Source organism: Clinocottus analis, unplaced genomic scaffold, assembly GCF_023055335.1.
Source record: "Clinocottus analis isolate CAN_PGR_092001 unplaced genomic scaffold, fCliAna1.0.p SCAF_13, whole genome shotgun sequence".
Classification (NCBI taxonomy): Eukaryota; Metazoa; Chordata; class Actinopteri; order Perciformes; family Cottidae; genus Clinocottus; species Clinocottus analis.
The window spans coordinates 12,168,724-12,180,888 of NW_027175854.1; the positions used below are offsets into that span (position 1 = coordinate 12,168,724).

Consider the following 12,165-nt stretch of genomic DNA (forward strand, 5'->3'; position numbering starts at 1 on the left):
CTTTATTCCAGATCGGAGTCTACTTTCAGGAAATCATATTTGAGAAGAGACACAATTGGAAGAAATTAATTTCTCCACTGTTAAACATCACCGGGCTTTTCTGTTTCAAACTTAACATGAGAACACACGTCTGGTTATGAACACCTTTTACAGCGGACAGCGGCGAGGTTGAGCTCCCGAAGAGAAAGTAAAAGTAAGAAGCTGTGAAAAGTGCGGACATTTCTCCTGCCTGGGCTGTTGTTCAACGTCTCATCTTCACGTTAGAAGCTTCATCTTCATCCCTTCCGTCTCGACGGTAAAAATGCTCCACATTTCGAAGCCCTGTGAGCCGCAGGCTGGAGGTTTCTGCTTTGAAAACAGCCGCAGGTAAAGAAACGCTGCGTCGTGTTACTGCAGCTGTTAAATGGAGGAGGAAATAGGCTCCTAGGAGAATATAATGATAACTAGAGACACTGAAATTAAATAGTAGAAAGTGTGGAAAACGCACACATTTAGGTTTTGGATATGGAGGGCTTTCATTCTGGGCTATTTTCTACTTTTACTCCACTTCAGAGGATTACAAGCAGAGCTTGTAACCTGATAATTTGATTAAATGAGTGACATGTAACCAATACTGTACTAGTTGAGTCTCTGCTGAAACCACGTGTGTTCACAACAGGCTGAATGTTTGACCTGAGCTGTTGCTGCTTGCAGCTTTCTGCAGAATTGCTCAGACAAGCAAGTTGATACTCAGCAGCACTAAGCTTTAAACACACCTGACATGAGATGTTGAGTCACTCACATAAACAGCAGCTAAATACACTGTGGTTTAGGAACACTAGGGACAGACTGTACTGTTAAAAAAGGTAGACGACCCGGACCTGGGCCCCAACTAAATGGGCCCCAAACAGCATCAGATTTATGTTGTTGTGACCCCGTTGGTTATGAGAAGAAGTCCTTCACGGTTGCCGGTACTTCGCGTGAAATACATGGCTATGTTCAATTTCCAACATAGGCATTTTATTTCTCACAATTGCAACTTTCTCACCTAAACACAGAACCACAGTCTACTCTTAAATATGGTGACTGTGTCTATCCCCCAGACTGAAAGTGGAAGCTGGTTTCAGAGAAGAGGAACCTGATAGTTGGCAGGCCCGGGCTCCCATCATACTTTTTAAGACTCTAGGAACCACAAGTAGCATTCAGTGAGCGCAGCTCTTTAATGGTGTAAAATAGTACTACAAGCTCCTTCAGAAATGATGGTGCCTCACCAAAGAAGGCGCTGTAGGAGAATGATTTTAAATATGATTGATGATTTTACAGGGAACCAGTGCAGAGCAGCTAATACAGGAGTGATATGATATATTTTGTTAGCGTTTGTCAATTGGAGAGATTTAAGAGACTTATTAGAGCAACCCGATAATAAGGAATTGCTATAGTCTCGTCTAGAAGTAACAAATGTTTAAACACATTTTTCTGCTTTGCTTTGAGACAAAATGTTATGTACAGTTGGTGAAAAAAGGCATTCCTTGAGATTTGTTTTATGTGAGAGATCAAAGATAACTCCAAGCTTCTTTACGGTAATGCTGGAGCGATGCAATCAAGAGAAACTACACTACACTACTACACACCAAAAAAAAGTCGCCACCTGGATTTACCTTCTACTGTCTACTGTACAAGCTTGTGGGGCAAGTGCTATGATCTGGGGTTGCTGCATTTGATCAGGTCTAGGTTCAGCAATGACCAGGTTATTACATCAATGGATTTTTTTCTTCCCTGATGGCACGGGCATATTCCAAGATGACAATGCCAGGATTCATCAGGCTTAAATTGTGAAAGAGTTGTTCAGGGAGAATGAGACATCATGTTCACACATGGAGTCCAGACCTTAACCCCATTGGGAATCTCAGGGATGTGCTGAGAAGGCTTTGTGCAGCGGTCAGACTCTACCATCATAAATACAAGATCTTGGTGAAAAATGAATGCAACACTGGATGGAAATAAATCTTGTGACATTGCAGCAGGTTATCGAAACAATGCCAGAATAAATGCGTGCCGTAATCAAAGCTATAGGTGGTCCAACAAAATATTAGTGTGTGTGACCTTTTTTTTGGTGGTGACTTTCTTTTTGGCTGGGCAGTGTATATCATTAGATCATTTATTTCCAGGAATGCAGTTTTGGAGTCCAGTTTGTCAGAGTTTGGCTACAAAGCTCCCAGTGCCAGAAAGACGGGGACCACTATTGCTGGGATTGTTTTCAAGGTGAGGATCAGGCTTCTGTTTTTTCACTGAGAGACACACAGAGCGACTGACAGATGTTTTCTAGAACATTACTTTAAAATAATTGTGTACATAACAAGGTAGAGTAAATGTTCTACATTTATGGTTGTATTTCCTGTCCTCCTGTGTTAGGATGGAGTGATCCTGGGAGCAGACACCAGGGCTACAGACGACATGGTGGTGGCCGACAAGAACTGCATGAAGATTCACTACATCGCACCAAAGATTTAGTGAGAGAAACCAGTTGCACCCTTATTATGACTCTTGATTAATTATTACTCACGTTTAGTTTGTTTTTTAAATTTTACGTTGCAAGCCTTTTGTGGTCTGTTGTTGTTGTGTCATCTGACCTCTGTGAGGACCCTCAAGCCTTCATATGTGAGCCTGCTGGCTTTATGAGCCAGGGAGGTTTTTCAGATGTGTTGTGATTTGACTGCATATTGAGGTATAGTAATAATTAATCACCCACAGAGTTGGTTTAAAAAAAAAAAGCTTTATGCCACGAAGAGATGTTCATGAAACTTTCCACTGTTTGACTCACAAAATGAGACTTGTATCCCGTGTGTTCTGTAGCTGCTGTGGTGCTGGTGTGGCTGCAGATGCAGAGATCACTACACAAATCATGGCGTCCAACGTGGAACTGCACATGCTCAACACTGGGCGTCCCCCACTCGTCGCCATGGTGACCCGACAGCTGAAACAGATGCTGTTCAGGTGCGTGTAACTGAGATAGTAATATGGTCAGAAGTTACGCAATTGTAACTTTAGTTTGAGTCTTTTCCCTTTTGCTTTCATTAACATCCAAACACGTTCAGCTCGGACTGTTCCTTGTTCCTCCCACAGGAAGAGAGAGTCGTATGTTGTAGTGAAGTCTGTTTGGCTTTGCAGGTACCAGGGTCACGTTGGTTCGTCTCTGATCGTTGGAGGAGTCGACGTGACTGGGGCTCACCTGTACAGTGTTTACCCACATGGCTCCTATGACAAACTGCCTTTTGTCACCATGGGTACGTGCTGAATAGACAGGCTGAGTGCAGTTTCACTCAGGACCAACCTCTATAGTCTACCAGACAAAAACAGAAATGTAGAATAAATATTTAATTCTGGTTTCAGGCTCTGGAGCTGCAGCTGCTGTCTCTGTATTTGAGGACAGATTCAAACCAAACATGGAGGTGAGACTGTCTTAATTTCTTGGCAGATGTAATCAAATGGGATGTGTTGTAATTAGGGCTGGGCTGATTAATTGCATTATTTCCTGCAATTTATATGCATTATGCGCCAAATTCAATAATGAAGTAAAAACTAATATATTGCACGCTTTTATTTAAAAGTAATGTGTAACGGACTTCGTTACGCCGTGCGTATCCGGGCACCACAAAGAGAGCAACAACAAGAGTTCCGGTTCGTAATGTCCTTTATTTACGCCAAGTAATGCTGTGTTCACACCGAACGCGTCAAGATTTCGACGCGCGTCGAGATTTCATGGAAAGTCAATGCACAGCCGCGTCGAAGCTGCGTAGACGCGTAGTTTCCAGCGGGCAGCGCGTCAGACGCGTATAAGCAGCACGAACAGCCCGCAGGTCGCGGAGCGAACTCAGGTTGTCGCGCGAGTTGTCGACGCGCGAGTTGAAATTTCCCAACTCCGGCTGCAAAAACGCGTGAGTCATAGTTGCGTCAGCCAATCAGCGTTGAGATGGTCCGCTCGTCACCGCCGTCCTGACGGCGCTGCCGCCGGTCCTACAGAAGGAGCTGATAACAGCTTCATTCAGGCTGTTGTGGGACTACGGATACTATTATGAACCCAGACACCATGGAGTTTATGTTCACACGTTTTTGTGACTCCCACAACAAGTACGAAGCAGATTTAGTGGTTGTTTCATCTATAGTCTATAACGGAAAAGATCGCTCTTTTCAAGGAGAGAAGCGGCTGAGCTAAGCCACGCCCCCTTTGTGGCGCCGCGATTAGTCTTGCTGCTTTTGGTGTGAACACACTACTTCTCGACGCGCGTCGAAAAAAATCTCGACGCGCGTTGAGAATTTTTTTGACGCGTTTGGTGTGAACACAGCATAACATGCGACGCCTTTCGTGTCGTCGCCTCAAGTGTCAGCCGTCCGATTGTCTCGCCTCTGCTACTCTCCTCGTCCCCTCCTCAGTCACTGTTTTATAGGGGACACACACATTCACACCCACACACACACACACACACACACACACACACACACACACACACACACACACACACACACACACACACCAACAAACACACACAATTGCACCTAGCTGCGTATTATCACACCTAATCTCAGAACCTGTTCCCTGAGTTGCTCCTCCACTCCCCTCCGCAGATAAGCCTAAACCACACCCCCACATAATGATATCAGAACAGAATAGCACTCTGGAGCAACAGCAAGTTAACATACATACATATGTAGATTATGAATCTATTTTCTTTTTTTGCAACAGGTGCTGTTCAGTAGTAAGGGTGCCTGTCAGGGACAAGCCACTCCTTCTTTTGTCCTTATTCAGTCTGTTGGTTACCGTATAGATGTATGTTAAAGATCAGCAATTGATTGACTTCATACAAAAGCAGTAAGTGCTTTTCATGTTTTCCAGTTCAGTTCAGTTTTTCTTCCTGTCTATGTTGACTTGAACAAGTGCACTGAACATCCTGTGATGTGAGGAAAGTTCTCCTCTTTGAAAGAAGAGTAAAGATCAAGAAGTGATCCTGACTTAAAGTGCTCTGCTATAGTGGATCAGGAGCTTTGCACATGCACGATTAACTTTCAATCTAGATGCGGAGGCTGCCGGTAGACTGCCCACCTGTTGCAGCACAACATGATCATATAGTTAACGCCGTTAAAGGATTGCCAGATTAATTTTGCGTTAATCTGCCCAGCCCTAGTTGTAATACAAATGGTTTGTAATGACGGCATGTTGTGAACTGCATACAGATTAGGTGTTACGTGAATCCTGAATCTGGTGTCACTGGCATATAAACCATGTCCAGTTTCAGTGAAGGTTTGCGGGAGGTTTTTCCTTTTCTTATGTGAGGGTCCAAGGACAGAGGGTGCCTAATGCCATACGGATTGCAAAGCCCTCTGAGGCAAATTTATTTGAATTCTAGTTTTCCAGAAGAACTAAACGTGTAACGCTTAGTCACCTGGTTTGGACACCAGAAGTTAAAATTTGATTTTACTCATGTTCAAAAACAAGCAAAGGTTAACCACACAGGCGATTTGAGGGCAGGAAAAAGTTGAGAGCACACAAGACTAGGTTTGGGTACCGTGAACTGCTGCTAATATGGCACCGGTTTCAAGACGTCCGGTACATACCGGACCGAAACACAACGCAGATTTCGGGGCCTTCTTTCGGTGCCTGAGTCGATTTAAATACTATAAAAAATAATAATAATATAAGGGGGCGGTGCTACCACCGCACACACACTTAGAGTGATCGCTGGGGAGGCAACATGAGTGCATGAACTTTTGCCGACCATCCTCGGCTTGTTGGAACAAAGCTTTCCCAGTATATATAATAATGATGACGTCAAGTCCAGTAAAGCAGCAGAGTTTGTAAAATCCAACAGTTTCTGAGTGGAGTTCTGTTGCACACCTAGTTCTTCAGGCCACACACCTAGTTCTTCAGGCCACCTGATTAACACGTTAACGCAAAATTAATCTTGCAATCCTTTAACGGCGTTAACTATTCATCATGTGTTAACTGCATGTTTTTTGTGTGTTTTTTTTCATTTTATTTTATTTTTTGCATTGGGAGGAGCTTATCACTTTAAATCTCTCCAGACGGCGTAGTTCAGACCTGGGTGTCTTACATGAAAAATAACGTTACAAACATGAAAAATACACAAATAAGATGCACTCTATGTATGCAAATACGGGGACACTTCTTTTACTTTGAAGGCGATTTATGTAGGTGCGCATGCGTGCTTTCGCAGCCTCACCAACAGGCAGTGTTGACGAATTGAGCCTGATGTGGGGGGTATTCCAGAAAGCGGGTTATGTGGACACTTAGAGTAAGTTAACCCTGAGTTAAGGGAAACTCTGAGTTATCCGTTCCAGAAAGAGAGGTAACTGAAACTCTGAGTCAATCACCATGGTAACAGACTCTGTGAACATAACCTGTTCGCTGGCAGGTTTTCTACAAGAAACCCAGAGTTTCTACCTGTCTCCTCCCACATGAAGAAAGCTGCTAGACATGGATTGCCCATTTCAGATCCGATTGACATCGAAGCCTTAATGATTTAAAATGCTTTACGTTGCGAGAGATTCTTCCAACCCAGATGAGACGTTTTATCATTTCCAGAGGAAGATCTGTTAGAAGCTACCGCTGTTCCTGTGGACGTGCACTTACATCAGAGCTTATGTTTATGCATGAGTTTACACATCGCGCTACGTTTTTTTTTTTGCAAACAGTAGTTTTCTTTACAACATTGGGGATGCAGAGCACTTTTGAAAGGCAACAGTTTGTAGAGCTGTGAGGAAAAGTAACCTCAATACTTTAATTAGTATTTTAATGTGTGTTGGTGTCAGCTACAGGTATAAAATAAAAATGTGTAAGTGTCTCCTGTGTGGGGTATTAAGTGAGAAGACGTGTAAAAACAACATTTTATTAGGGGATTAATTTACTATTTAGAGTAGCCACTGAATTAATATTTACTTTGTTTAATAGCCTCAGTCAATTATAAAAAAATGAATTAAAATTGAAGTCAGGCGCAGTCATAGCCGAGCAATATATGCATTACCTTTTTGAAGTATGTTTTTATATTTCATTTTCAGCTGCTTTCGGGTCCTTTTTACCCTGTTGGATTGCACCCAAATAAAAATCATATTTCATGCCTACTATTCATAACTACAGGCTGCTACGATCTTACGGTTAAATGTTAAGTCAGTAGAATAGTACATTCAAACTTCCGCGTTGACTCGGGCAGCAGTCTTTTCCCATGCCGTCTCTCGCTCCGCTGCTGCAACTGTTTTGCCTTTGCAGTGAAATACATACTCATATTCACCGTGGGCCTGCAGAAGCACCTCCAACTCCATCGCTGTGAAATATGTTGCTCTGTTATATCACGTTGTCATGACATGTTATCGGAACAACTCTAAACAAGGCCAGCTGAATGTGTTGCAGTGAACAGAGTCAGTTTGTTATGCTGTGTAAATGTGGTGACACTTCCATCCCAATAACTGTATCAATGCTTAATTGGCTTGGTAATGCACAGAAGACATGAGTTGATGGAAGCTTGGACTTCAGGAACCCCAAACTACTGCCCGAAATTAATTTGCCAAAAAGAATCACACATTTGTTCATTTTTGACCCATTCTCCATTGTGGCCACCAGAGAATGGATCTAGCTGTTATTTAAGGGTGAACACCAACTTAGTCCTGTACTCATATGTCTAATAACTGTTTCAAATCTGTATTTCTCTTCCTCCGCTCTCCCTTTCAGCTGGAAAAGGCGAAGCAGCTGGTGCAAGACGCCATCACTGCAGGGATTTTCTGTGACCTGGGTTCAGGCAGCAACGTGGACTTGTGTGTTATCACCGAGGCTGGAGTGAAGTACCTGCGAGGCTATGACACACCCACTATGAAGAGCAAAAGGTGAGTCATAAGTCGCCATAAACATTCTGTTATATTCATGTTTTTCTGCAGCTTTCTATGAAGACAGGACAATAACTGTACATTTTGGCATTGAAAATAAAAGACAACTACTTAGAAACAGATTATATGTGAATCACACTCTACTGGCCTCCTCTCCTCCACACCCAAACAGTGACTGAAAAGCACAGTCAGCTTAAAATACAAACTGAAAACAGAGAAATCTGAAGAATACATTGTAGATTGAAAATAAAAAAAGACATGTAAGGCATCATAAAAACACCAGTGGCGAATATGGATATATTTAATGTAAATCTGAGAAGTACCAATTAACAGCCAGCAAATGTCCAGAAAGCATATCCAGCAGGTAAATGGGTGAAAGTGAGCCCATTTATGTGTGGGACGGAACAGTGCTTTTAAACTGTTTAACTGTATTGGACCTTTATTTTATCAACTTGGAGAGTCTCAACCAAAGACTATGAATAACTTTCAGTTTTGCTGGTGTGGAAATAGTCTGTAGGATACTGATCAGTTACTTAATTTATTTATTTATTGGTGTGGTCTAAAACAAATGCTCTCAGCTGCTTTATGGAACTAATTCAATTACCAACACACACACAAAAGTCACATATAGGATTTATGACTTCAAAATCCTGTCTGCACCACAGCTTGAACTCACAGTAAACATTCCCTGTCTGTTTCCTTTTCAGAGAGGGTCAGTACAGGTACAAGCCCGGCACCACGGCTGTCCTGACCAAAACGGTGACCCCGTTCTCTCTGGATGTGGTCGACGAATCTGTTCAGATCATGAACATGGAATGAAACACAATAAGATGCTTCTTTTTATTGACATGTATTAATACATCGATGTTCAAATAAAAAGGAAGAGAGCTTGTTGAGTATCTATTAAGCATCGCTGACATAAAAAAATAATAGCTGAGCAATACAAGTTTATATTTGTGAAATTATTGGTGGTATCGAAAGTTATTTTGGTGACCAGATAAAGGGCGAGAGGATCGTGGTTTTATTTCAGCTTTTCTGACTAAAGTTCATCGACTAATATTCACACAGCAGCTTGACGTCATGTGTGAGTGAAATTCTATTAAAAAGAAAAGTTGAATCACTTGTGGAAACTCTTACACTGCAATAGGAGTTCAAAAACTATGAAATGCAGTTATAAGGATGATGTATCAAATTATACATTGTAATTATTCTAATAGTTGAACGAGCCTATTCTTAAATGTATCCGACATAGGGATGGGCGGACAATTTGATACTATGTGATACAAATCTTAACTCACTGCAGCAGTCCGTCACACACTCCCAGAGGATACCAGAATAAACTTTGGGGAAAGATAAAGGTGAGATGCTCTATTTGTGCCCACAGCGACACAAGTCACCTCTACAAATATTCCACCTTGAAGGTTACAAGCAGGCACTATTCTATTCCATTATCCGAAACCGCTTATTCTCTTTAGGGTTGCGGGGCGCTGGAGCAGATCCCAGCTGTCAATGGGCGAAGGCAGGGTACACCCTGGACAAGTCACCAGTCCCTGACACGGCAGACATAGAGACAGACAACCATTCCGTTCACATTCACACCTACGGGCAATTTAGAGTCGAATTAACCTAACCTGCATGTCTTTGGACTGTGGGAGGAAGCCGAAGAACCCGGAGAGAACTCACGCTGACACGGGGAGAATGTGCAAAGTCCACACAGAAGGACCTGCCAGGCCAGTATTCAAACCCTAGACCCTCTTGCTGTGAGCCGTCAGTGCTAGCCACTACACCACCGTGCAGTCCATGCAGGCACTGTGTAGTCGTATTTCTGTTTGAGGCACAATTCTTTTTTATTTAATTATTTGCTTGTTGGGCATGTGAATGGCTCTTTTTTTATGACCATTATTTTTAAAAGTCACAAACTCATTTAAGAAATGGTCAGTATTGGTCGTTAAAATTGGCACAAAAAGTATCGATACACTGGACAAGTCTCGACTATCATACGGCTGAAGCATGGAGACAGACAACCATTCACAACTAAGGGATGTTTAGAGGCATCAATCAACCTCAGCTGCATGTCTTTGGATTGTGAAGGTCAGGATGACATAAGATGTACAGACTGCAAAGACCTCTAAGGTAAATTCGGGATTTGGTGCTCTTCAGATAACATTGAGTTTGATGGATTCATATTACAGAAGAAATATTGATAGACTGTCTGTATTTACAGCAGAAACAGTTGGAGGAGGAGTACAAGTTCCTGGGTGTCTCAAATGTCAACAGACTGAACTGGAAGACCAACATCAACGCTGTGTACAAGCAGGGGATGAGTCAACTCTGTTTCTTGAGGAAACTTGGATCCTTCAATTTGTGCGGCAAGATGTTGGAGATGTTCTACCAGTGGCCAGTGCATGGTTCTTCTCTGTAATCTGCTGGGGGAGCAGCGTTGAAGCAGGAGACAGTACCAGACTTAACAAACTGATTAAGAAGGCCAGCTTCATCATTGGCTGCAAACTGGACAGTCTGGAAAACAGCAAGGCCGAGCTACATAAGTGGAGATATTATTCGACTTGTATTTGAAAACGTTTTGAGAAAGAATTTTGTATTATATCAAAAAGGAGGATTTATTTTCAGTATTTTAGCTGATTGTTGTAAATTACCATAAAAGTAATTATTTGGAAAGAGTATTTACCTACTGCAGGGACAGCAAAGCACTTTTTTTAACAGACTCATCCAGCTCTCAAGGACAGATACAGGAGGTCATTCCTGCCAACTGCAATAAGACTATCTATCTATCTATCTATCTATCTATCTATCTATCTATCTATCTATCTATCTCTCTCTCTCTCTCTCTCTCTCTCTCTCTCTCTCGCTCTCTCTCTCTCTCTCTCTCTCTCTCTCTCTCTCTCTCTCTCTCTCTCTCTCTATATCTATCTATCTACTTACATTGGATTGAATGAATCTGGCCTGAGAGAGTTTCCATTAGACTCTACTGTAGCTCTTGATTTCAAAAGAATTAATAACAGGTGATTTATTGATGAAAAATATTCATCATATATTTATGATGTTGAGAATACAGTTGGAATAAATGTACAACTGTGTTGGGTTCCTGTTCATGTTTGTGTGGAGATTAATGAGAAAACATTTATGCTTGATCGCACCTCAGTTAACATCATCATCATCATCATCATCATCATCAAATCCACCGTTAAAACAAAATAGGCATGCATTCACATCACACACAAACTATAAATGCAATATTCCTTTCTGTCTGCACACAACAGAGAGGGAATTAGTCCATCACTGCCACCACAGCTTCAAAACAGACAACAAAATAAAATCTAAAAAAACGTCTCCTACTTCAAATACAAGGTTGCTTGAAAGAAATTTTATGCATAATACATCGTGTCATAGCTTCGACAACACATATGCAGTAAAATGTGGTCTGCACTTCCTGAAAGGCTCCAAGATAGTACACAGTCATAAACCGTGATTTATTGGTTTCTCTGAGGTGTCTGCAGTAAGTATGTTATAGTAGTTTATTTATGAGTGAGAATTAATAAAAGACCATAAAAATGTCGTCCTATTTAAAAAGGTTGCATCATGTGCCATCTATTCAAGCATCCCTTTCAATCAGTATAGGCCTTCACTGCCTTTACAAAGTAAGTGATGTTGCATGCGGTATGCACACATAGGGCAATATTACTTCCTCTTAACATGACACCTTGAACTTTGACCCTCTGGCTTGTATACAGCGCAGAGGATTGTGAGTCAGATTAGCTAAAGCATGCTGGCTTACATTTTGCAAAATGCAACCAGATGCAGTCGGACAACCTATGTGACGCCATGCACAAAGTAGGACATAAAGTGTGAATACAAACATATAAAATAATGACATGAATAATAATTGTAGCAGCTAAACTTGCAAATTAAAGTGCAGTTCTTGAACATGTTGAGCATAATGTCAGAATGAAATATAGTAAGTATAGGTTATAGGTATTCAGTAGTAGTAATTCAGAGAGGAAAGTATAAGGACAACATTAAAAGATTGTTTGTTTGTTTGTTTCTATATACTCTATTCTATTTTACTGTTTCTATTACTTTCTATTACTTTCAACCTATACGTTGACGTTACACACCTCGGTACAGTGGGTGCCGTACGCACCTCAACTATGGTTTGCGATTCCCGATTAAATCAGAGAAGAAGAAAATGAAGCAGCAGCAGCAGCAGCAGCAGCAGCAGCAGCAGCAGAAGAAGAAGAAAGCAGAGAAAGCTGATTGGTTGAGACGCTGAAGCTTGGT

The 12,165-nt window shown here is 41.7% G+C and overlaps 1 protein-coding gene across 1 annotated transcript; it reads left to right on the plus strand.

The window, feature by feature from the left end:
* The first annotated feature begins 206 nt into the window (after positions 1-206).
* Positions 207-8,761, plus strand: psmb10 (proteasome 20S subunit beta 10). Its single transcript, XM_068573294.1, has 8 exons — positions 207-366; positions 2,148-2,241; positions 2,392-2,489; positions 2,833-2,973; positions 3,148-3,263; positions 3,370-3,428; positions 7,718-7,869; positions 8,577-8,761. The coding sequence occupies exons 1-8, from the start codon at positions 302-304 to the stop codon at positions 8,686-8,688; spliced, it is 837 nt and encodes a 278-aa protein (XP_068429395.1). The 5' UTR covers positions 207-301; the 3' UTR covers positions 8,689-8,761.
* The last annotated feature ends 3,404 nt before the right edge of the window (positions 8,762-12,165 follow it).